Source organism: Rattus norvegicus, chromosome 5 (genome assembly GCF_036323735.1).
Source record: "Rattus norvegicus strain BN/NHsdMcwi chromosome 5, GRCr8, whole genome shotgun sequence".
NCBI lineage: Eukaryota > Metazoa > Chordata > Mammalia > Rodentia > Muridae > Rattus > Rattus norvegicus.
The window spans coordinates 166,725,361-166,752,020 of NC_086023.1; the positions used below are offsets into that span (position 1 = coordinate 166,725,361).

A 26,660-nucleotide genomic window follows, 5' to 3' on the forward strand; every position below is an offset into this window, starting at 1 on the left:
TCTCATCACAAACTAAACCATTACCCAAGGACAAGAACACAGTGAGGTAGCACTGTGAGTCAGGTTTATTGCTTTGGTCACAATGAGATGTGAGGACACCATTGCTGCCTTCAGACACACCAGAAGAGGGCACCAGATCCCATTACAGATGGTTGTGAGCCACCATGTGGTTGCTGGGAATTGAACTCAGGACCTCTGGAAGAGCAGTCAGTGCTCTTAACCGCTGAACCATCTCTCCAGTCCTGTGATGAGATTTTTAAATGAAATAGAATTGTTGGATGGAAATAGTTAGGTTAACAAAGTGTTTGCCATGTAGACGTGAGGACCGGAGTTTGATTCCCCAGAAGCCTGGTAAAAATCCAGCCATAGAGCTCATACTTGTGATTCCAGTGCTGGGAGGCAGAAACAGGTTGGTCCTGGGGATTGTGGATCAGCTAGTACAGCTGCTCTAGTTGAACTCTGTTGCTATGAGAGGACATTCTGATCAAAAGCAACTTCAGGAAGAAAGAAAGGGGTTGGTTTACAGTTCATAGGGACACAGTCTATGGCCATGGAGGAGCGGGAGGGAGGGGCAGCCTGGTAGTCAGGGAGTAGAGAGATTATCTTTCCCCCCACACAGGAAGCAGAGGGGAGTAAGTGCGACAAGGGATATAACCTCAAAGCCCACTCCCAGTGGAATCCTTCCTCCAGCAAGGCTCTACCTACTCATGGCTTCGTAAACTTCACAGACAGCACCACCTGCTGGGAGACAGAGCTCAAAGCATGAACCTATGAGGGACATTCCACAGTCAAATCATAACACTAGCCTAGTCATGGAGTTCCGGGTTCAGTGAGAGACTGTAGCTCAAGGAAACAGGTTGGACAACACCTGGGGACCAACACCGGAACTCGACCTTTGAACTTACTACCCCCAGGGAGAATTGCCACTGAACTGCTGGTGTAGTCGGTTCGGCTGCTGGGTCTTTCCACAGGCCTGCAGGCTAAAGTCCGAGGGGCTGCAGGCTGGTCCTTGTAAGGCCCCCTCGACTTGCAGATGGGTCTTCCCCAGTGCGCTCTCATGCTGGTTCCTTTGTCTGTCTGTCTCTTGTTGCTTCCTGCAAGGATACTATTCATTTTAGTTCAGGGGCTGGAGAGATGGCTCAGTAGCTGAGCACTGACTGCTCTTCCAAAGGTCCTGAGTTCAAATCCCAGCAACCACATCGTGGCTCACAGCCATCTGTAATGGGATCTGATGCCCTGTGAAGACAGCTACAGTATACTCACATAATAAATACAAATAAATCTTTAAAAATTTTTTAGTTCAGGGCCCACCTTAAGGGGCCCTCACCTTGGCTTAATCTCCTCTTCAAAGACTCTGTCTGTGAACACAGCCTCATTCTGAGATTCTGGGTCTCAGAGCTTTAACTAATACACACCAGCCCATCACTCCTGTCCCACTGACTTATAGACAGGAAATGGTAGGAATCATGAACCTGGCTGGAGTGAAGTCACAGGGGGTAAAGCGGGCGCCGAACAAACAGGAGGATCTGGGCATGGATCTCCTGTGTCTGTGTAAAAGCCGGGTGTGGTGGCACACATGCGTGATCCCAGGGTTGGGGGCAGGAGGAGACAAGCTGGAGTTCTGTGGTCAGGTGATCTAGCCGAGTCAATGAGCTCCAGGTTCAGTGAGAGACTGTTGCAAAAATGAGGTGCAGAGCGACTGAGGAATATGCCCAACATTGGCCTCTGTCCTCCAGATGATGCAAACACATGGCCACACACCTATATGAATGTGTACGGACCACACACACACACACACACACACACACACACACACACACATGAATGTGCACACACCACACACACATGAATGTGCACACACACCTATATGAATGTGCACCCACTGCACACACACATGAATGTGTATACTCACCTATATGAATGTAGACACACACCACACACACACACACACACACATGAATGTGCACACACACCTATATGAATGTGCACCCACTGCACACACACATGAATGTGTATACTCACCTATATGAATGTAGACACACCACACACACACACACACACACACACACACACACACACCATATGCATACACGCACACAATCATGAAAGAAAATCATGCAGGTAGCCGGTCCTGAGCGCTCCTGAGAGCATCCATCTGCGGTACGACCGGGCTGTGCTTCTTCACTTCCGTTTAGCTCCACGACTGGCTCTCGGCACCCTTTAACATCAATAATGGGACAATGCGGTGCCCTGGCGAAACTGTGCCGGCACCGGAGCGGTGACATTTGAGTCACTTGGGTAATGTGATGAATCAAATCAATAACTAGAGCGGATGTTTACTGTACGTCACCCTTCCTGTCCCCGTCATGCGGGTGTGTGACACATCAGTGCTGGATTGTACCCAGACGCGGAACACCGTTCCTTTGGCAGCTTTGTGAGAGCCTGCAAACGTTGTCTGTAGCACTCTAGGGTGGCATAGGGTTCTAGGGGCTTGCACCAGTGTTTACAGCAACATCAGCGTGTGAACTAGGCTCTGACTGTGCCCTGTGGCCATCTGTCCCGTGTGCTTGCCTGTTCATGATGGGATGGACAGAGAGCCACATGGTCTAATGCACACAATTGCTCCATCTGGGTACTCTGCAGTGGCAGGCCCCTGGGACCAGCTCCTACCTTTAAAAGGGCTTAGCACATAACTTCCGATATCGTCAAGGTCATGCCAAAGACAGCAAGACAATCAAGAGTCCCGCCTTGCCTGAGCCAGCATCTGTCACTTGAGAAGTAGGGACGTCATCACAGCTTTGCACCTCTTTCCTCGGCTCTGGAGGCTTGCTCTGCCTGCTGTTGTCGGTTCCATTCTCCAGAACGGCATAATAGAGTCTCACACACAGACATGCCTTCCTGTCTTGGAGGCTCGATAACCTCTTACAAAGTGCTGGTACATTCAGTCCTGGTAGGGCTTATGCCCCGGTTGGAGGGCAATGGACTTCTTTAACTGTTTTTACATGCACAGAATTCTCAGGCCTTTCTTTTTTTTTTTTTTTTTTTATAACAGCATTAATCACACTCTGAGGACACCACTCTCCTGGTCTGATCTCACTTTGCTTTTCTTCTGTGGCCCCCATCACACTGGGGATCAGAGTTTCAGCAGACAAACATGTAGGGTGTGCCCAGAGCCCTGGGACTCCCGCATGTCGATGCCAAAGCTGTGCACCTTAGAGAGCGAGCTTGAGCACGGCGTAGGCCATCTGCTTCAGTCACACAGGATGATAGGGACATGGGCATTCTGAGGGAGACAGGCTGGGGCTCAGGGGTTGACTGTGGAGCTGGGTGTCCCCGAGAATGCCCATCAACTTGTTTCCCTCCTGTCTGTGCTAGCCTGGCACCCAGAACTGAGCCCTTGTGTGAAAGTCCAGTAAGAAGAGGTGGCAGGAAGCAGGTGGGAACAGAAACGAGGGCACTGAGGAGAGGGGTGGGAACAAAATGTAATGAAACATGCGTATGAAGATTGCCATGGGGGTTGGGGATTTAGCTCAGCGGTAGAGCGCTTGCCTAACAAGTGCAAGGCCCTGGGTTCAGTCCCCAGCTCCGAAAAAAAGAAAAAAAAAAAGATTGCCATGATAAACACATTATTCTGTACATAGAACCTAAGCTTCACAACTTCTGATTTTTATCTGCCATTTGCCTCAAAAAGCCCTGTGAGTTCTCCAGGTTAAGGCTGCTGGTGGTGGTATAAGGGGAGAGAGGCTCAGTGGTCAACCTGGGCTAACCTCCAGGTGGACAGTGAGGTCACTTTCTCGGTGAGGGCAGCTAATGCCAGAAGAATGAACTAGTAGCAGGCTACTAAGTGAATCATATTTTAGGGGTGTGTCTCTGTCACTGTTCTATTACTGTGAGGAGACACAGTGACTGAGGCAGCCTTTAACTGGGGGGCTTGCTTAGTTTTAGAGGGTTAGCCCAAGGCCATCATGGCAGGAAGCATGGCGGTAGGTTGAGCAAGGCAGGGGGCGGGGGAGAGACAGAGAAAGAGAGAGAGAGAGAGAGAGAGAGAGAGAGACAGAGAGAGAGAGAGAATATGAATATGTGTATGGGTCTAGAGTGGGCTTTTGAAACCTGAAAGCCAGCTCCCCAGTGACACCCCTCCTTCATCAAAACCACACCTCCAAAAAGGCCACACCTTCCAATCCTTCCTGAACAGTTCCACTAAGCGGAGACTAACCATTCGAGCACATGATTGGGCCATTCTCATCTAAACCACCATGGGTGTGATAGATAAACTTCAGTTGAAAGGACATTCACAGAACCCAAGCACTGAGCTAAGGGATCTGGCATTAATGGTGCTTAGGCACCTACTGTGTGTGAGGCAGGCACTTGGGACAGCTCACATCCTTGTGGACCATAACCCCAATAAGCAAAACACACCAACAAAACACGACATGGGCTACAAATATGACATACTCAACGCGTGAAAGAGGGTAGGAGATGCCAGCTCGCAAATTTAAGTAGTTTGCCTATTACAAGTTCAGAATTGGGGCCTGGAGTGATGTCTCTGTGGGTAAAATACTTACGAGACACACATGAGGTCCTGAGTCCGTATTCCCGCAAAAAAAGGACAGGAGCAGTTGCCACTCCCATTACCCTAATGGTGGGAGCAGAGGCAGGAGGATCCCTGCAGTTTGCTGGCCAGGCAGCCAACTGATAAACTCAAGAATAAGCTAAGAGCTGTGGGGAAGATACTTGACAGTTACCCCGGCCTCTGTATTCTTTCAGGGACTCACGTATGAATGTACATGCATGCAACACCTCCCACACACACACGCACATGCACAGGGGGTAGGGAGGATGGGAAATACAGGCTGCATTTTTTTTTAAGATTTATTTATTTATGATATAGAAGTACACTGTAGCTGTCAGACACCAGAAGAGGGCATCAGATCCCATTACAGATGGTTGTGAGCCACCATGTGGTTGCTGGGAATTGAACTCAGGACTTGTGGAAGAGCAGTCAGTGCCCTTAATGGCTGAGCCATCTCTCCAGCAGGTGTGGACCAGCGCATCTGGATCCCTCTGCTTTAAGGAAGAGCTTCGCAGCTAGCTAAAGACAGGATACCTTTCAGGGGGTCGCTGTTCACGGATGTCCCAGCATACATGTGAAGCCATGACTCTTGCGGTGTAGTTCGAACTCTCCCTGGGCAAATTCGAACAAGCATGTGCTTCCACCAACCACAGACCAAAGCCGATTCCAGAGAAGTTCAACCCGGTGAACCGGGTTCCTGGCCGGGCTTATAGAGCATGCGTGAGGGGTGGCAAACAGGAGCAGGGATCACCCCAAATCAGCTGCATGAGTGAGGAGAGACTCACCCTGGTACAGGTGTCGTCCTCCGTTCTGTTAACCCTTCACACGTAAGCGTCTCCCGAGACCATGTATAGCTGGTAGGCGGGCACGGGAGGGAGTGGCTGGAATCTCAGGTGAGGTCTCCTTGACCTTCCACAGCCTCCTTCCCCTTTCTGTGAGGGGTCTCTGGTGAGGATGGCTGCTGTGCTCAGAGGGCAGTGTTGTAAAGCAGCAATCCTCTGCACACCCTTGCACACCACCTGTCGGGGGGCTGGGCGAAGACTCAGAGCCTTTCTGGGACAAGGTGACATTGTCATTGACAGCCTGTTGAAGAGAGGTGCTGATTTTCATTGAGGCCTATGCCTTCCAACCTAACTTAATTAGGCCATGCCGTAAAACCGTCCTAATAACTGTCAGGACCCCTGAGTCACCAGGGAATGACAAAGCTTTGGCAAGCACCCTCTGGGGGAAGGGACAGTGTGACTTCAGTGCCGGCTCCCTCTGCAGCTGTCCTCAAGGATCAATCACCGAAGACCCCTGGATTGGTCGTCCTGCTCTGTACGTGTCGGCAGACCGGGAGTGACTTACACACGCATGTGCACAGAATATGTTTGTGCAAACATTCCATCATAGATTTTTAGTTTTACTTTTAAAGACAGGTTCCTGTCTGCAGCCCTGGCTGTCCTAGAACTAACTAACTCTGTAGATCAGGCTGGCCTCGAACTCAGAGATCTACCTGCCTCTTCCTCACCGAGTGCTGGGATTCAAGGTGTGCGTCATCAGTTAGCCCCAGCATAGACTTTTAAAGAGATGTACAGAATTTGAACTACTGGTCCCCCTGCCTCCATCTCCCAAGTGTTGGATTACTGGCCTATATCACCATACCTGGTTTATGTGGTGCTGAAGACTAAGCCAGGTTTTCCCAGAAGCACTCCACTAGCTGAGCTGTATCCTAGACCTGTAGCACAGCATCCTAGACCTATAGCACAGCATCCTACACCTATAGCACAGCATCATGATCCTATAGCACAGTATCCCAGACCTATAGCACGGCATCCTAGACCTATAGCACAGCATCCTAGAGCTATAGCACAGCATCCTAGACCTATAGCACAGCATCATGATCCTATAGCATGGCATCCTAGACCTATAGTACGGCATCCTAGACCTATAGCACAGCATCCTACACCTATACCACAGCATCCTAGACCTATAGCACAGCATCATAGACTTATAGCGCAGCATCATAGACCTATAGTGCAGCATCCTAGACCTAATAGCACAGCATCCTAGACCTATAGCACAGCATCCTAGACCTATAGCACAGCATCCTATACCTATAGCACAGCATCATAGACTTATAGCACAGCATCATAGACCTATAGTGCAGCATCTTAGACCTATAGCACAGCATTCCAGACCTATAGCACAGCATCCTAGACCTATAGCACAGCATCCTAGAGCTATAGCACAGCATCCTAGACCTATAGCACAGCATCCTAGACCTATAGCACGGCATCCTAGACCTATAACACAGCATCCTAGACCTACATCATAGCATCCTAGACCTATAGCACAGCATCCTACACCTATAGCATAGCATCCTAGACCTATAGCACAGCATCATAGACCTATAGCACAGCATCCTAGACCTATAGCATGGCATCCTAGACCTATAGCACAGCATCCTAGACCTATAGCACGGCATCCTAGACCTATAACACAGCATCCTAGACCTACATCATAGCATCCTAGACCTATAGCACAGCATCCTACACCTATAGCATAGCATCCTAGACCTATAGCACAGCATCATAGACCTATAGCACAGCATCCTAGACCTATAGCATGGCATCCTAGACCTATAGCACAGCATCCTAACCTATAGCACAGCACTTTAAGAAAAACAATCTCCTTATCCCAAGCCAACTACTTCCAGCTCTGTAATATTCCATACCAATTCTGTACAGCACGTCTTGGGGTGACTCTTTGGTCGGCATTCTCTGTAGTCATTGTCATCTACTAATTTATAGTCTCAACTGGGATCGCAGGTGTAAAATTGAGAACCTGTAGGTTGAACGAAGACTCAGGATGTAGCCCAGATTGGCCTTAAATTCTGAACCCTCTTGCCTGGGGCACACTGGACCATAGTTGTCAGTTACTTCATGCACACACTCTTGAAAATGCATTTGTACACATGTACAGATGCGCCACATGTGCACTAGTGCACATACACACACACACACACGCACACGCAAACGCACGCACGAAAGCGCCCATGTGTGCACTCACACATACATTCTTTAGAAAAAGCAATGTTCTAAGCAAAGAACTGAGGTGAGCTAGCGGCTCACAGCACTTTGCCAGGTTGAGTCTAGTGAAGTCATTGGTCAGCAGTGTGGGGACGTCCTTCAGTCCCCCTTGCTGGGTACTGTCCAACCCTAAGGAAATCTTGTTCTGGGGACCGAGTGCTTGTGATTTTACACACAGCCAAGCGCGTGTGCTGGACCCGAGTTTTGAGCAATGCTCACTGTGTCTTTGCTATCTGGAACACCTGGTTTAGTACACCAGACAGCTCCTCTATCCGCCAGTGAAGGACTTTTTGAAAAGGAAGCTGAGATATTTCACGTCATACCCAGCATCGCTTCTGCTAACATTCATAAATCCTTGTCCTTCTGCCTTGGCTACATGGTGTCTGTCCCTGTCCTTCACCTGTGATTTATCGCTGAGTAACTTACTTTGCCAGACTTATAAACTCCGCAGTGCTTTATAGAATACCCACTCTGAACACCCAGTCAACAAGCCAGTAAATTTATTGTCTACGAATTGTTACTTTGAAAAATTACATCAATGCAAAGTGATTGCCTTTCAGCCTCTCTAGCCAATAAATTCATTTTTTTTTTTTGGAGGGGACATATGAGGTCACAGGATGATAGATAAAACGGGCAATCCCTCAACGAGGAGAGTCGGAAGTCCTCCGGAGCAGACACCCAGCCAGACTTCTTCCCGTCGTCATGGACAGGGTGCCCTTCTGCTGCCTGCTCTTCGTAGGACTCCTGAATCCACTCCTGTCTTTTCCCGTCACGGACACTGGTGAAATGTCTCTTCAGCTTCCAGGTGAGGTGACCGTTTTTTCTATCAGTTCTGGGTGCCGCTCGGGTACAGGAGCAGGAGCGGGATGCTGGCTGGAAGGGGTCTCCTGGAGGTGCTTTGAATAGAGGCTTAAGGCGTCCTTATTCCAGGTCTTAGGTTGAGCAACGGGCATGGCCTTCTCTAAGCAAACTGCCCGTTTCATGCTACGAATGCACTTCTAACGTCCCTCATCACTTTTGCTTATGAACATTGGACCGACTTAAAACGTTGCCTTGGATTTTGGAATGGCCTGGTGGAGTGCAGGAGTAGTTTCTCCAACGACAGATAGTTCTTTTTTTTTTTTTTTTTTTTTTTTTGGTTCTTTTTTTTCCGGAGCTGGGGACCGAACCCAGGGCCTTGCGCTTCCTAGGTAAGCGCTCTACCACTGAGCTAAATCCCCAACCCCTACAGATAGTTCTGTGAGCTGGAAAGCACGCCTCCGACCGACGACCGACGGTGGAAGGAAAAGGCTTAATTAAGCAGAGTGGTGGCTGAAGCTGGGCACCGCATAGCCATTCAAGCAGTTTGTTTTCCTTTGGACTTAATGTTCCTCTCAAGTTCAACTAAAAGGGGAAAGATTAGAAATCTTACCACGGCCTTTTAATTTGGTTATCAGGTTGTATATTAGAGACCACAAAAAAATTGTAACCGGGTTTAATATTTGGTTTTGGATACTCAAGCAAAATTTCCTTTACTTTTATTATGTGTGCATGCACACACCAGGGCCCAGAGGTAGAGGTCAGAGATGACCTGGTTCTCTAGCACGTGGGCAGGCTTGGTGGCAGGTTGACTGGTGGCTCTTGGGTCCTTTCAGACCTTTTCCTGAGTTCTCTCTCAAACACTGCCATTGGACCATCCAGCCTCCACCAGCACTCTGAGCGCCTCAGAGCATCACTCCTGTTCTGTCCATCAGCTGCTGGGGCCACTGAGTTCATACTGGCACTGGGCCTGATGCTCAAGACCAGGCACGAACCAGTGCTGTTATTTTAAAAGAGCAGTGCACCCTGCTCTTTCTCTCTGAAGGGATCAGGAGTATTCAGATGATGACGCTACTTTAAACAGCTATGAGGAAAGAGCTGAGAAGAGGGCAGCCTCACATTCAAATTCCAAACAGGCAGAAGCTTAGTGTTTTTGTCAGATTCCCCCCCCCCCCCCCCCGCTCAGGTTTCACCACACACATCCTTCGTCCCAGGCATTTACACATCATCACAATATGGAGGCTGTCTCCCAGGACTACTGTGGCTGCCCACTCGGGTGGGTGCCTTTAGTGGCTTTCCACTGTCTTCCATCAAGGTTGAAGAGGAGTATTTGTCAGTCTGCAGCATTCCAGGGTCTTGTGTGGCTTTCAGCCAGACTCCCAGAGCATCTCAACATGCCGGCACTCGGCCAAGGCACATGTCCCACTGCCAGCCGCCACTGGTCTCTCTCTCTCCTCTCTCTCTCTCTCTCTCTCTCTCTCTCTCACACACACACACACACACACACACACACACACACACACCCTGTGCACACTGGTCACATATGTCCTGCATACACACACACACACACACACACACACACACACACACACCCTGTGCACACTGGTCACATATGTCCTGCATACACACACACACACACACACACACACACACACACACACCCTGTGCACTCCGTACGTTCATACCTGTTACTGTGAATGTCACTCCTCACATGGACTTGCCACAGTTGCTGCCTTGCCTGCACTTACACCTCATACCACACACCTTGCACATAGCATACACCCACACACACTTAACCTTGCATACCTTACATGCATTTACCACACTTCCCTCGGCATACACACCTCAGACCACCGTCCACGCAAAGGTCACAATACAGTGTTTGAACTTCATGTGAATGTCCACCGTGAGGCGCAGTAGAGGTGCCACCATCAACTTCCCCATGGGGACACAGGCGATCCTTCCTTTTGCCTCCCATTCAGATACCTCAAAGCAAGAGGCAACAGGTCTCAAGGGGTACACGGAGGTGAGGGCCAGTCAGACTTTCTGAACCAGACTGGCTCCTACCCAAGGCAGGTGCTAGGGTGACCACAATGGCAGGGAGGGGTGGCCCATGATTTCCTCCGTGGACTCCTGATGGCTTGCGTAGCATTTTACATCTGCTAAGTGCCACCGTGACATGTCACCAGTTCTGTATTTGGAATTCCAGTATCCACCTCCCTGTCCCTGGTACTCACGGGGAACAGAATGGCCGGGTGAAGCCCAGGGTAGGCTACTTGTCTGTCTCTCCCTACAGTGCTTGAGGAAAATGCTCTTCGGGCTCTGGAGGAGCTGGAGAGGACTGCCCTCCTGCAGACGCTGCGCCAGACCGTGGGCACAGAAGCAGAGGGAAGCCTTGGCCAGGCAGGTAAAGACACCCTTAGGCTTATGGGTGGATTCTGCAGCTACTAGATTTGCTCTATTCCAGCTCCTAGAGAAAGCTCTAAAAGCTGAACTGTATGACCCTTCTTAGCCTATTCTTCTACCACCCTCTGTCTACCCTTCCGTAGACTCAGGCAAGCCTCGGCTACACAACAAGGCTATATTAAAAAACAAAATAAAACAGCAGCAGGAGCAAGGAGAAAATTTCCCTCTTGGGGTGACTTTGAAGTAAAACGTAAACAGGGTTGGAATGGTGGACGACAGACATGGGGACTCACGCCTGTGAACTGAGTCTGAGGCTAGCCCGAGACCCTATCACAACACCAACAACTGATAGGAAATACCACAGCTTTGACTGTTTTCTTCTGTTGCTCAGAACATGTGGGTAGAGGATGTAGTCTCTCAGTAGACATTGCTGACTGACAGTCCAGGTACAGTTTTTGACAAACTATTAAAACGCAGAGGTCAGAATCCTTGCCTGCTCTGGACGGGACTGGAACTGAGACACGATTTAGGGGTGCTGTCTTTGTTTTGTCTTCTCTGCATGTGTGGTGTGCATGTGTGAGGGTGGGCCCATGTGGGTGTGTGGGAGGCCCAAAGTTGACACTGGCTTTTTTCCAACTCTCTTCGATTTATTTATTGAGGCTGGGTCTCTGGGCCTGGAGCACCTTAATCCAGCTGTTTTACCTAGCTGCCCTGTCCCAGGGATCCTGTCTCTACCTTCTGAGTGCTTAAGGAACGAAGGTAACCTCTACGCCCAACCAGCTTCTACCTGGGTTCTGGGGATCTGAACTTTGGCCCTTTAGCCTGTTCACCACGAGTTATCTCTCGGCCCTGCAATCTTAGATTCTGTATGTTTTGCAATAAGCCTAACTGCTGGGTGTGGTGGCAAATGCCACAGGTGGAGCTCTGTGAGGCCAGCCTGGTCTACATGGTAAAGCCAGCCTTGTCTACATGGTGACTTTGAAAACACAGCAGTAGATCTAACGACAAGGCGTCAAACTCTTTTCCAGATCCCAGTGCCGAGACTCCCACTCCAAGGGGAAGCTTGAGGAAGGTAAGGAGCGCTGGCTTTTGAGAGAGAAAAACTGAACTTCTTATAATTCATAACCCAAGAGTGATCTAAGGAATCATACCTTAAAATAATTGCCCAGTGCTCTTCCGAAGCACTGATTTTTCTAAACCGACTCACAGAATATGTAACTGTAACAATGATGTAACAGGCGGCTGTTCTGGGTCAACTGTAGTAGGATGTAAGAGAGAATGTAACAATGATGTAACAGGCGGCTGTTCTGGGTAAATTGTAACAAGAACGTCAGAACAAGTGCCTGTCCTGAGTATGTTGTGGTAGGATGTGAGAGAAAGGAGCAGCAGGTGAGGCTGTTGCAAGGCTTGCTGTCCACGTGGCCTCAGCTGCAGTGCCATTCCTAGAAAGCTGGTGAGAAATGCTCAGTCTCCACCCACAGACCCTACTAGTCAAACCTGCGATTCAACAGATCACCAGGGGAGTGATACATTAGTCAGCATGGGGCACCAACAAGGCAGCACGGGAAGGGCTGAAGGATGCTGTGCTCCCCTTCCCAGGGTGAAAAGTGGTGCAGAGGACAGACCAGAGATAGCTCTGTGGCTGTAATCGCCACCAGCATCCTCCTGGTAGCCATCACGTGACAGGAGATCCTAGAGACAGGGTGCACTACCTGAAGCCCTTAGAGGACTAGTATGGCTTCTGTGCGCAGCTGAGGAAAAGTCATCATGACTCAGAGGAGGCTTATATCCTTTAAAATAGGACAGTGTCAGTTGGGGCTACTATTGCTGTGACGAGACACCATGACCAAAGCAGGAAAGGGTTTTTATTCAGCTTATACTCCCACAGCACTGTTCATCATTGAAGGAAGTCAGGACAGGAACTCAAACATGGCAGGAACTTGGAGGCAGGAGCTGATGCAGAGGCCATGGAGGGGTGCTGCTTACTGGCTTGCTCGGACTGCTTTCTTATGGCACCAAGACCACCATGCCAGAGGACAGTACTACCCACAGTGGGCTGGGCCCTTCCCATGAACCACTGATTAAGAAAATGCCCTAGAGTTCTGGTACAGACAGATCATATGGAAGCATTTTCTCAAATGAGGCTCCCTCCTGACTGATGACTCTAGTTTGTGTCAAGATAGCATAAAACTATCCAGTACGGGGATTATCCTGAAGGCCTAAAGATGTACATGTAGGATGTGCCTACTGCATTCTGGACTCAAAGGAAAACTATGGCTTGACCTTTAGAACAGGCCAATTTTTTTTTCTTTTTCTTTTTTTCGGAGCTGGGGACCGAACCCAGGGCCTTACGGTTGCTAGGCAAGCGTTCTACCACTGAGCTAAATCCCCAACCCCAGAACAGGCCAATTTTAACAGATATGCTCCATGTTACTCAGAAGGCAAGCGTCTAGAACCCTGACAGAGCGGTGACTGAGAGGCCACTGAGAAGTTAGGGGAACTCAGGACAACCATAGAGTTAAGTCAACTGGATGAGAGCTCCAGAGCCCCAGCCCGGGGAGCCCCATCGAGGACTCTGACTCAGGGCTACTAATTGTTCTGCTCTTGTGGTTTCAGGCTCTCACTGGGCAAGATTCTAACACTGTACTGAGCCGTCTTTTGGCGAGAACCAGGAAACAACGTAAGCAACACGGGACTGCCCCAGAATGCTTCTGGAAGTACTGCATTTGAAGAGAGACGTCTCCTCAGAACCATCACTTCAGGAAACTAAAGAGCAGATGCTTGAAGAAAAATCGTGCCAACAACGCCCCGTTCTCCACTATGAGAAATAAACCCTCTATGTTTCTCAAGTATCACACACAGTTCTGTTTACTTGTGTAGACATCCTGGAAAATTGGTAGCCCGCCTTTGCCCCATTTAGCTTAGAAATAAGAGTTGGGCTGGAGGTGTCGCTCAGTGGCAGAGCCTGCCTAGCTGCGTGAACTCTGTCCGTCCTGGGCACAGAGGAGGAAGAGAAGGCATAAAGACAAAGATTGGCCAAGAGCCTCTGAGGTAAAAAATGATTTAAAAATAAATCACTTTGTCGACATCTTCTCAAGCCTTAAGAAAGTGAATACACACACACACACACACACACACACACACACACACACACACACACACACACATTGCCTTGGGGTGGAACTGGGGAGACAGGGTCTCATGCATCCATCACCAGTCTTGAACTCCTGATTCTTCTGCCTCCCTACTTCCTGAGTGCTGGTTGGGAGTGGATGTCACCATGTCTGGAGCGGATATCACCATATCTGGGTCAGTCGCGCTGAGGCTGGATGGGAGCAAGGCTGGATCTGGGAGCTCCGCTTGCTCCTGAGGCAAGCATTCTGTAGATGGCGTTCTGCTAAGCTCTGCTTCCCAGGGAGGCGGTGCCTGAGTTTGCAAAGCTCTAACGTAAAGGCAGTGTCAGGTGGGGGCAGGGATGCTCTGAACTGTTTCTTGGGGACAAGTGTGCGTGTTCATACTCTCAGCAGGCTCAAGTACTTCTCAGACGCTTGAAAATGTCCCTGCTCTCAGTCTCTGTGAGCCTCGGTGTCACAGCTGACTCACTTTAAGTAAAGGAAACTCACTTCCTTTCTGCCAGCGAAAGCAAAATACCCAGTGTTCTTAGAGCTGGCGCGGGGATTCACGCTGTGGAATGGAATTGGCAGGTTATTAAGCTTCAAGACCCACAGATGTGTGAATAGACCAGCGTTTCATGCTACAACTGTGGCAGTCTGTAGATGGCCAGACACCTTGTCTGGGTGTCACAGGTCTGCACCAACCATGAGGCGCTGTGTAAACCTCACTCACCCTTGTCACCAAATATCCCCAGTGTCTTCAAGTACATGTGACAAAGCTTTCCTAATCTCGATACAACAGCACGGCTCAGTAGGGGACGCAGGTGGGCACGTTCGAGCATTCCACCATCAAGTCTGGCTATAAGACTGTGGCCTCTCAGTGTCAGAGTCAAACTAGCTCTCGCTCCCCTTTGGCAATCCCGAAAGCCTGAGTGGGTTTCGAGTATACTAGCATAATCTAAAAAACTGTCACTAGGCGTAGTGACTTGGGGCGATTATGTTATGGCAAACCGCTAGGCCCAGTCACAGGAGCTGCGTCCTCTGCCTTTGCAGCAGCCTCCCCTGTAGAGTGAGAACTGCCTCCACGGGCTGCTGTGAGCTGGAAGGAGAGTTTCTACAGAGCACTTCCACAGGTCAGGCTGGAGGCAGAAACTATATAAGTCCTGGGCCATGTTGCCCTTGCTAATGGCATGAGAGGAAGGTACAACTGGACAGGCATGAGACTTAAGGCCCTGCTGCCTGGGCTCAGGTTCTATATTCTGGTGTCTTGGTTTTGCTCTAAGTGACTCAGACTTTGTGAACTACAAGCTTACCTACGAAGCTTCAGGAATACTTCTGATAGTTTACTGGCATAAACGAATAGCATCATCAGGATGTTTAAACGTATCCAGGGCTCAGGAAACTCTCAGGGCTACAATGGGGACTAAGCACAGTGGCAGATGCCTGTCCTCCAGGGTGGGCACAGAGACAGGCAAACAGCTGTGAGCTTGGTGGTGTGGACCTAGCATGGGACCTTCAGGGACAGCAGCGAGCAGGCGGCTCTAGGGGACACCAGTCATGCTCAAGGCTTCATTACACAATGAAGAGCATTCTCCACGTGAACACAGACACTGTTTATTGTTTTTACTCAAAAAGATACCCAATGAAAAGATAAATATCCATACGTATGAGCAAATTCACATTTAATTATGAACAAACTGTCAATCTCGTTAAAATGTGCCACCTTGTGAATTATAATACCTCATTTAGTCCATTTATACAACATCTTTTCATAAAATTTGACCACTGACCCAAGAAAATTAAGCTTTGGGGGAAATATTTATGTAGACATTCAAGTCTACAGTGCACGCTTTTCTTACCAGTTCTCTGGTTATTGATACAAAGTCAGTGAGCTTGAGTTTCCACTGGGTATGACCCCCATGGGGGGTAGCAGCCTCTGCTGGACCGGCCCTCAGCAGCAGGGACTGCTGGGTGTACTGATGGCATCCTAGCAAAGGTGAGATTTGGTAGAGGGCTTTACAGACCTGACTACAGCACCATTTTCAAATCAAGCCTGGCATAACAGACTCTATCATAAAGTGTGGACGAAGGCAAGGAAATAAGGAACTGTAGAGAAAACAGGGATCCAGGACCTACAGGAAAGGGCGTCTCTCACCAGAAACCTTCAGATGTGCTGTATGCACACAGATGCAGGAGGATTCTGGAAGTTCCAAACAAGCATAACCCTTCGCTGGAGAACAACCTGACCATCCAGGCCTCCACAACCACTGGATGGAGTAGGCTTTGTGAAGTCTCTATTCACACAGCAGGAACAGGTGTCTGGATCTGCTCAACACCAGAAAGTTCCAAGAAACGTCACAGGCAGCATTTTAAATTGTTTCCGATACTTTCGGATAGGACTGCTGTCCAGAAAAAGCATTATTTTAGAAAAGTCTGAGCCACAGGATTGGAACGCTGGGCACAGTGGCCTCTGCGATGTCTCCTGACCACAGTGACAATACAGTTATCAACAGCTATAAATTGTCTGAGGAAAACAAAGTGTCTTCCTAAAACAAAACAATAATAACAAAAAAAAAAAAGGAAAAAGAAAGAAAGAAAAATAAGTTAGACTACAGGAAGTGAAGCAGGAAAAGGCCACTGTAAACCTCCTCCCTGCCAGTTCCTTCCTGACCTGCATGGGCGGATTCCATAGCCTTTCCGCATTCAAGAAGGAACCTGGGGCTTCTTTAAACTAGAGCACCGGACAGTGAGTGGACGAACTCGTAAACAATCGCACTCACTTCTGAGACGAAAATGCTTGGAGAACACAGACTCATGGGACGCTGCTGTCAATGAGCTGGGGTCTCCGAGCTTCCCTAAGTGTAGTCTCTCACGCTGCAGACCCCAAACACTTTGTTTGCCGTTCAAGGGCAAACAAAAGGCAGGGCCAATCAGACCGTTGGGTGGCATGAGGACCTCATTGTGTAATTCAGTGAAAAGGAAAAGTTAACTGTCTGTTTTGGTAAGCCTGGGTACACACACACCTCCACGATAACATTAACGTAATATTTAAAACTTTTCACATTTATTTTATAACCAAAACAACTTTAAAAACACTACTGTTTGAGTAAGACGTTTTTTAACATGCAAGGCTTAACTTCAGTTGTCCAAAGAGTATGTGCTGTCTAGCAGACAGATCTTAAGGAAAGAGCTCCTATGAAAGGCAGCCGCCATAGGAAGTGTGTGGACGAGAATGGGGTCAAACACAGAAACTGCGATCCCCACAGTTCCTAGAGAACCATGCGCTCTGACGTTGTGGGAAAGCCGGAATGTCTTACAATCAGGAAGAGAAGCACCATGCTGTACAAAACCTACATCAATGTGGTAAGTTCACGGAAAACACCGTGAGAAACACACAACCCACAGATAGAAGTTCTTCAAGTATTCTAGTGGGGAAATGATTTTGTAACAACAGAACAGAACAAAGGAGACTAAGGCATGAGACTCACTCCAACAGTGACTTAACTCAGGGTAGCTTCTGAAATCATGCCGTCAGATGCAATCCAATGTCTTCAGGTGACGGCTGATCTACAGAAGGCTCTGGTTGGCAGTTTTAATAGCAGGAACAAGAACCTACACAAATCCTGCTTTGGGAAAACGTCATCTGTTGGAAACCAAGAAGGGAGGGCTGGGGATACAGGTCAGCAGTGGGGAGTGCCAGCCTGGAGGCGAGGCGAGGCGAGGCCCTGGGTTTGATCCCCAGCGCCACTGAAACCAAAACCAAACCAGAACAAAGCCAGGGAAGATCTTAATGTTGATGACTGCCATTTCAGAGACTGTAATGAGGTAACACACGTCTCTGTGTTCCACATGACCTGGAGAGGGTGGGACATCTTCACAGCTGCTCAACTGGTGTCTTCTGCTGGACACTGTTCACAGGCCTCTGCAGTGTCACCAACTGAACCTCTGTTTTCACAGGTGACATAGCTCTCCAAAAGAGAACAAAGGCAAGCGTGTTATTTGATGTTAATGTCATCTAAAGAGTTTAAAAATAAGGAAAAGGCTGAATTAAGGGAAGATTTACTGCTTGGTTTCTGTAAACTTGACAGACATAAACCCAGACATGTCTGGGAAGAGTGAACCTCCATTGAGAGAATGCCTCCATCGGACTGGCCTGTGGACAAGTCTGTGATGCACTTTCATGATTAATGATGGATGTGGGAGGGCCCAGCTAACTGTGGGCTGTGTCACCCCAGGGAAGGTGCTCTTGGGTGCTTTAAGAAAGCAGACTGAGCAAGCTATGGGGAGCAAGCCAGTAAGTCGCACCCCTCCATGGCCTCCACTTCAGTTCCTGCCCTGACTTACCCTGTGGAGTGAAACATTCTGAGTGTTTTTGGTGCTTCTATCACAAGGTTAGAAAGCTAAGACAAAGCAGAGAGAAGACACAGACAAGCAAACAGAAGCATCGATTAAGTGAAAGACACCTACAAAGAAAACCTTCTAACCCTGAGAAAGACAGAACTGAGATAAAGCTCCCTGGAGGAATAAAGGCAAGTCTGGGGAGAACGTAGAACTGAAACTTTGAAGACTAGATAACGGTAGATAACAGATGCCATCATTATCATCATCATCACCACCACCATCACCACCACCACCATCACCACCACCACCATCACCACGACCATCACCACAACAAACATCACCACCACCACCAGCATCACCACCACCACCATCACCACCACCACTATCATCATTGGGAGGAAAAGACCCACAGGGTGAGCAGTGCTTGAAGCTTCTCTGGTCTAAGTGCACTGACAGCTGTTAGAGGGACCAGAGAGAGGGAAAGAAAGGAAAAGGATGTATGTGAGAACAAAACGACTGAAAAAAATCTCCCAAATTTAATGAAGATATGAACACAGCATCCAAGATGGGATCAGCTCAGACACACACACCCAGACACATGATAAGCAGTCAAACCAAAGCAGGAGAGGACATACCACACATGAGATTCTTAGAGGATCGTCTGCAGATGTCTCAGCAGAAACATGGAGGCCAGAAGACAGAATGCTGATACAGTCAAAGTGCTTAAAGAAAAAAACTTCCACCAAGAATCCTTTATCTGGGAAAACTTAAACAGTAAGGGAGGAGTCGGAGAATCCATGAAATCAGAGGCTGGGATGGGGGCATGATGTCACTCTCTGCAGTGTTAGACGTGCTGAAGGGCGTGTACTGGAGAAGGCTGGGTGGTTAGACTCCCAGCAGACACATCAGCTCACAGCTACGCCTCTGGAGGATCTGGTGCCCTCTTCTGGCTTCTGTGGGTACAACACATGCGTGCAGGTGTGCAGACATGTGCAGTGCTACACACAAAGCAGCACAACGGGGAGGAACTGATGAAGGGACACTACAGACTGGGTTGGAGGGATGGTAACTCAAGGCCGTATGCCGTTACAGCCCTAGCTTGCCGGTCCTTGGTCTGGGACACTAACACATCAGAATGACTTGGGCTTCCGTGTCAGGGTTCTCAGTGTACCAACAAGCTGAAGGAAATGGATAAAGAGCTCTGTGGGGTGAGAAAGCTTCCTTCAGTGTGGGCCTTTCTTATACTTTGAAATGAAACTTTTAAAGAGGGATGCATATTTGAACCACGTATCTCTGTCCGTCCCTTCAGCTGTCATACTCCAGGGTGGTCTTTATCACCCTAAGCATTCCAACTGGTGGGAGAGAACTATCTCATCACGGCTGCAGACTCCTGCTTCACACACATAAGGGAAGAACTGTGGCTACTCACAAGAGACCTTTAAGATCGGGACTGCTAACACTCCCTGACAGGAAGTGGGTAGGGAGTCACTAGACCGTCACTGCAGACCCCAGCCTCTTTCCTACGCTGACCTCTCAGTTCTGTATGATTTCACCTCAGGTGTCCTGTGTTCTCAGGAGGCGATGAGAGTCTAGAGTGCAGAAGGGACTGAAGGGGTGGAGGGCTCCATCTGTGGAGCTACCACTCATGCTGGGGCGAGATAGTTTCAGTGATATGGCTGTCTTGGGATCGCCCATGCTCTGTAATGTAAACTCCATGAACTCACTGGGTCGCCAAGTCTGCCTTTACTTTAACTGTATTTGGTCTGGGGCTGGGCCCTACCTGGGATGGACAGACATTAGTGTATGCTTCTCCTAGGAAACTTCACAGTGTTAAAAAGACCTGTATTCAAAACCCAGCACATACTGTACAAGTTACATAGCATGTGACACTTTGTATTTAAAGCACACAGGCGATGGTTTAGATGGAGGACACCCGTTACCTGACACAGAACAGTCCTGACGTGAGGGATGCATGCTTACTTGGAGCTGTCTTTCCTCAGGGGCAGGGCGGCTGTGGATCCAGGACCGCACCTTGGCCAGCTCCTCCTTCTGCGCAGAAGAGAACTGGGGCTGCTGCCGCTCCATGCTGTGAAGTTTTTCCAGGTCTTCCCTCAGCACCGTGTCTCTACCCCTAAGACCGAGAAGGCCTCTGAGCGCCCAGTGCCGACGCACTTCATCTGTCTGCCATGGCAAACCTTTGCTTCTTGGTGGAAAACTGTGATGCTTAAATGAAGCGCATCAAGAAATGCATTCCCCTAGCTCTCCTCTGCCAGGGCGAAAGCAAACATCTTAAGCGTGTGCATCCTGGAAGGACAGCCCGCACGCTCGTGTCTGGTTTGTATAGGTCTGCACACGCGTGGCTGCCATTTTTCCTTCAAGGATCATTTGTTGTTTGAATTTAAATGAACAAATTTGTAAACACATTTTCTATGATGGTATCTAAAACATTTAAAAGTCATTTTATGTAGAAAAGCCACATTAGAAACCAAAAGAAGAGCTGGTGTGATGGCCTGAAAGAGCTGGTCACTTCTGGGCAAACCCTCTGTCCTTAGGTACACGCCACAGCTTGGAAGGAGCTTCCCCTCTCACCAAGCCTGGGTCTGATCTCTGGGACACACAGGCTAGACAGTGAGAACAGGCGTCCACACTCGTGCCGTGGCACACTCACACGTGAACGAGATAAACGGTAATATGGAAACTTTAGAAATAAAGATTGTCCGAACACTAAGTGGGGTTTGCAGAGTGCTTTCGTACCTCTCCGGCACCTGGTATGTCATGAGAACACACTCTGGCGTCCGTTCTATCATTCTCCAGATAGATTCTTCAGCCGCCCCGGAAAAGGCTCTGTCTCTCTGTCTATCCTGTGACCTCTGTCCATTTTCAGAGACTTCAGAAGTGTAGTCACTGCCACTGCCGTGTACACTGCTGGCACTGCTTCCTGCCAAGATCAACAGAATGGAGAAGACCCGTCAGAAGTTCATTTGTCAGAGACGTCCTGTTCCGACTTTGACACCCACTTGCCCATCTCAGCAGTGGCAGTTCCATAGGGTGTTAACCAGAGACTCACCAAATGACCTTACAATTTCAAATGGCTCATAGCCTTACTGATCATAGGCCCAGAGCAGAGGCAGCCCAGTAACCATCTACATGATGCGATCCCAGTAACCATCCATCCATCCAGTGTGATCCTCTTGAGCAACAGAAAGGAAGGCTGCCAACCCATCTAATGAGGGTCAACTGTAACAGCATTGCTGAGAGACTCTTAAAGCAAGAAGCTCTCACCCTGCACTGCAGGAACCCAAAAAAAAGTGCACCGGTGTGTCAGGACGGACATAGTCACTGTCGGTCTGACTATGAAACACTCTCATAGGCACACGTATAACACTTGGTCCCCTGTTGGTGGAAGTGTTCTGGGAAGTGGTAGACCCTTTGGGGCAGGATGCTGGAGAGGTGGGTTACTGGGGGGTAGGAATTTGAAGGTTATAACATGGCCCCACTTCAGGTCTGAGCTGTTTCTTGTCAGCTATGCCGAGGTCCTTCTGCCTCAGACCGAGATGGTCTAGCCTCCACCCCTTCCCTGCCGCAGTACACTGTACCCACAGATCCAAGAGCCCAAGCAAGTCCTTTCTCCTGTAAGTTGCTTCAGTGGGATATTGTCTCAGCAGTGAGGAAAGTAACTCACATAGACTGAAGACCATTACAGAACTTTCTAGAAAAGAATACTCTAAGTGCTTGTAACAGTTACACAAGTATAAACCTGCCCGAAAGGAAGCCTACAAAATGAGGAGGGGGGTGTCCAAAACTTCCTTTCTGTGCCCGTGTCCAAGCTACAAGGCCTTGGATGGAGTGATCTGGTGAGAGTGTGAGAGGCTGTTTTTCCTGGCCACCTACCTGAGGCAGCTGCGGATGAAGATTCTTGCTGTACTGATGCTGTGGCCAGCTCACCTGTGGCACAGGGAGGGCTCCTACTGCCACTGTTACCTGTAACACAGAGCTGGAGGGGAGGACATAGGGCTACTGAGTGCTGGCTAGCGAGCGGGCTGCTCTTCAGCTGCACATGTCGAGTAGGAGGGATTCACATGTGAGAAGGGAAGACTTGGGGCTGGCGTCGAGAACCTGGTCAGGGTTTCTTTGGAATTACTGTGTCCTGAACCCTGGCTACATGCCAGGCACTGCACAAGTGTGGGCTTCCAGACACTTCTGCCATTTTGCAAGCACACGTGGACCCTTTATATGTTCTAAGCTATGCTCTAAATCCTTTGGTCCTCAGCAGAGGCTGTGAGGTGGGTATCTTCCCAGCTTTCGTGTAAAGACACACAAGCCAAGCTGAATGCACCACTGAGGCTAGCCCATCTCACTAGTGGCAGAGCTCATGAACCAAAGTCATTATATGTACTTTAAGACGTATATTATTAGGTCAGCAAGACTGAGTGAAGGCGCCTGTTTCAAGCCTGATGACCCGAGTCTGATCCTCGAAACCCACATTGTAAGGAGGGAACCAATCCCCCAGAGTTGTTCTTCGACCTCTGCATGGCTACTGTGGCACCTGAGTACCCACCCGACAGTAAGTAAAATGTCTGTGAACTGAAACTATTCACTATGCCTCTATGCATGGGTGTACGAGTGTTTGCAGGCACCTGAAGAGGCCAGAGAAGAACTTGGGGTCCTTTGGAGCTGAAGTTATGGGGGTTTCCGGGACAGCCGATGCCATGCTGGGGTCTCCTCTGGCCCTCCTGACTGACTGCATAGCAAGCACTGTAACCACGGAACTGTTTATCCAGCTCCTGAGCTGCTGCTGTCTTATTTTTGAGCTCCTAAGCTTTGTTCACTCAGGCTATCAAAAGCAGTGACTGGGGAGATGGCTCATGGGTTAGGAGCCCTTGATGTGCCTCCAGGGGCCCTGGGCCTGGTCCCTGTCACCCACACTCAGAAGCTTATGACTGTCTGAGACTCAGTTCCAGGGGATCCAGCTACCTCTGCTGGTACGCCTCCAGAGCATACCACATGCTTGCTGGCCAAACACTACTACACATAAAATAAAACACTTTTGATTCCACACTAAATGCAGCAATGCCAGACTCAGGGCTACACAGGGGAACCCTGCCTCAAACAAATATACACACACACACACACACACACACACACACACACACACACACACACACGAGCGTAGTCCTAGGCACAGCCATGTGATATGGTCGCCCACTATGGCTAGGCTGTGGGTGCTGAGCCCTGGCCTGGTAAGAGGACCCAGGCTTCTCAGGCCCTCGGTGCTGACAGTTGCACTCACTTGCTTAGCGTCTGGGCAGGCGCCTCTTCTCACTGCATCTGCATACTCTGATGGTGCAGGCATTTCTTCCTGGAGTAAATTTAACTGCAATGGTGAACTGCTCCGTGAGCTAATAAACGGATGCTCTTCTTCGCTGTGTGTCTCCCAGTTCTCCTCCACTCTCCTTGGGCCGTGGTCTGAAGGGGTTGGTTCCAGGTCTGGAGCCATTGCTGGTACTAAGGGTGCCATTTGAGAAGGACCTGTGGCCCCCAGGAATGGATATGGAGAGAATGATGCCGGCCACAGAGGAAAGAGAGGGCTGTTGTGCAGGAGGACGGTCATGAAAGTACCCATGTAAGCAGAAGGGAACGTGGAAACAGGCTGGGGACCAGCGGACAGAGGTGGACACTCGGCTGCAGCACCCCAGGCTGCGGAGTCCCCTACTCCCTGAGGGGCCATGTCTTGAAGGGGAAAAGAGGAGAGGAGATACGGGGTCTGGCTGGGAACCACCAGGGCTGAGGGGAGAGCTAGGCCTGTAGCACAGGGAGAGGTAACGGAAGCGCTCCAGTGCTGCACATCTGGAAGGAGTCCTCTGACATGGGGACAGAGGTGGGCACTGGAGCTGCTGCTGTCCACAGGCGTCGGCAGCTTCTTCCGTTTGTGCTTCCGTCTCTCACTTCCAGCACATCTGCTGTGCTTAGGGGTGGCCCCTGCTGCCGATAAAGATGGAGGCATGTTACAGAAAACGTAAACATCACGGAGAAAGGCGCCGCAGTAAGTATTTCCTCACGAAGTAAGCACCTGCCAATACTCTTACAAATACAAAAGGCTGTTCTAAATCAACAAAAATTCTAGGTAAAAATTAGTGCTCTAAAGTCAACCAGATCCAGCACCTTAACCGGTTTCTTCTTATTCTAATTAGGGCTCCTTCATAAACTGTGGAGTGGGTGCAATCACCTGTTGTCACCCTTCTCCTGGGTTCAGCTGGCCCTGCACAGCCACAGGGGCCTGAGCTGCCCACCAGGCCAACTACAGACTGAAAATACTCAGAAAAAAACATCGCTAAAATGAACACGTACAGATACGCCACGTCCTTCAAAGGCAATGGCGAGTGTGCTGAGTGTTAGATAAGAGACGAGGATGAGGACACGGCCGTCTGAGTAGGTCATGCACAAATATTCTACCCTTTACTTGAAGGCCTTGAGTGTCCGTGGATTTGCGCGTCAGTGTGCCAGGCAGTTCTTCCTGGAAGCATCTCCCACTGACACGGAAGGACAGTCCCGCCTGTGCGTGAGTCATGGTAACGTAAGGATGTAAGGGGCGTACACTGAATGTAGCTACCTCCGACGACGCAGGCGTACTTGGCATGGTTCCTGCCTTCTTGCTGAAGATAACAGCCGTAGGGCGAGGTCAGGATCTTCTCCCGGAACCTGTCAACATAGTTCTGCTCTTCCTTCTGCGTGTGCGCGGAGAGGACGGCCGCTGTGAGCCCCACGGGCTTGAATCCTTCTGCGGTCACGTGAGCCTTCGTTCTCAGGGCCCAGGGCTCACACGCTCCGGCAACACTTTCTGCTGGGATCACAGAAAACAGAATTAATTGTAACTAGTAGCAACGGTTTCTTTTTATTTTGTAACTGCCCTTCAATACGTTTCTACAAACATAATTGTTGGAATATAAAAACTTATCAGTACAGCACAAAAATTCTTTTCATCTTTCTTTACATATATATTACTTTATGATTGAATATACAGATACTATTTAGGTCTTGATTTACATTTTCCATGTTTTTTACATTCCTTTTGCTTGTTTGTTTTTGGTCATAATTATTAATTTAGAAACAGAGCTTGGAGTTTCGCAACTAGCTCACTGTCTTGAGTTTGTCGGTCTCTGGAGCACTGGATTACAAGTGCGTGCGTGCGATCACCTCTAACCTTTGAATTTCTTTCTATTTGTTATTTGGAGACACTGTCACTCTATGTAGCCCTGACTGTCCTGAACTTAAAGCAGACCAGTCTGTTCTTGAATTTGCAGAGATCTGCCTGCCTCTGCTTCCTGCGCACTGGGATTAAAGGCGTGCACCACTGTCCTTGGCTCAGTTGATTTTGTAAAAACATACTCCAGTGGTTCAAACACCAGGCTTTAAAAATCAATTAAGCACATTCTTCCTGTGCCTTCCACGCTCTACCCAGCTTCTTTTCATTCTCCCCACAGAAAACCATTCTTTCCTGCCCTGCAGGCCCTGGACGCACAGACAGACAAGGGAGCACGAGTGCAGAGGCTCGTCGGCTGCCAGCCACCCTGTCCTTGAAAAGGCACACACGGACGCTGGCCTACGGCTCAGCTCCACTTCCTACTCCTCAGGGAGTTGGACAGTGCACAGCACCTCATCCTCTACACAGATGCACAGGGCATCCGCTTATTCACACGTGCAGCCGTACGCGCTGTGTGCAGATCCTGCGCTGTTTCTAGGTTACTGCTTTCAAGAGAGAGACCACGATGGGCGCTGTGCTGGTTACCTAATGCCCTTCCCACCTCTCAAAGCTGTGCAATAGTCAGGCAGCCTGGCTAGGCTTGGGCCCGTGCCAGCTCTGACTTGGTTTGAGTGGACTTAAGAGCTGCAGTCAGCAGAGCATCAGGGAGCAGACTGACTTTCTTGCCTCAGACAATGAACATAATGGACACATGAAATAAAAGGTTTCAGGGCCCTGGGCCTCAGTACCTAATCAACTCCCTCAGAGGCGAGGCGAGAGTGTCCAGGACAGTGGCAGAGAAGACAGACAGGTGAGGGAGAGGCCTCCAGAGAGACAGACAGCCCCCCGCTGACCCTGGCACTCAGGGGAGGGTCTGCCTTGAGTTCTTGGATGGGAAGCACCCAGGACAGAGGGAAGGACAGCTCAGGCCTAAGGAGTGGTGCTTCCTTCATTGGTCAGAATAGAAAACCTCATCTCTGGCAGGCAGGATGGCTCAGCAGGTAAAGGTGCCTGTCATGCAAGTCTGGTGACTTGAATTGGATCTCAGGAATCCATGTAACAGGAAAGACCTGACCCCAAAAACTTGTCCTCTGATCTCTATACATGTTCTCTCTCTC

General features: G+C 49.4%; 2 protein-coding genes across 6 annotated transcripts in view; one reads left to right on the plus strand and one right to left on the minus strand.

The window, feature by feature from the left end:
- Window positions 1–110: 110 nt before the first annotated feature.
- Window positions 111–13,703, plus strand: Uts2 (urotensin 2). Of its 2 annotated transcripts, XM_063287245.1 has the most exons (5): window positions 111–409; window positions 8,242–8,449; window positions 10,739–10,849; window positions 11,877–11,920; window positions 13,465–13,703. In XM_063287245.1, exons 2-5 carry the CDS (start codon window positions 8,347–8,349, stop codon window positions 13,576–13,578), a joined length of 372 nt encoding a protein of 123 aa, XP_063143315.1. In that variant the 5' UTR covers window positions 111–409; window positions 8,242–8,346; the 3' UTR covers window positions 13,579–13,703.
- Window positions 13,704–15,553: 1,850 nt separating this feature from the next.
- Window positions 15,554–26,660, minus strand: part of Per3 (period circadian regulator 3) — a 37,330-nt gene continuing 26,223 nt past the window's right edge. Inside the window, exons 16-21 of one of the 4 annotated variants that reach the window (XM_006239505.5) lie at window positions 24,913–25,140; window positions 23,593–24,281; window positions 22,194–22,296; window positions 21,057–21,240; window positions 20,283–20,433; window positions 15,554–17,929 (exon numbers count right to left, since the gene is read on the minus strand). In XM_006239505.5, the coding sequence (XP_006239567.1) occupies window positions 17,846–17,929; window positions 20,283–20,433; window positions 21,057–21,240; window positions 22,194–22,296; window positions 23,593–24,281; window positions 24,913–25,140 (1,439 nt within the window). In that variant the 3' untranslated portion in view covers window positions 15,554–17,845. Of the gene's footprint in view, window positions 17,930–20,282; window positions 20,434–21,056; window positions 21,241–22,193; window positions 22,297–23,592; window positions 24,285–24,912; window positions 25,144–26,660 lie in introns of all 4 variants that reach the window. The other 3 variants (XM_006239504.5, XM_063288459.1, NM_023978.2) reach the window with 3 other exon arrangements.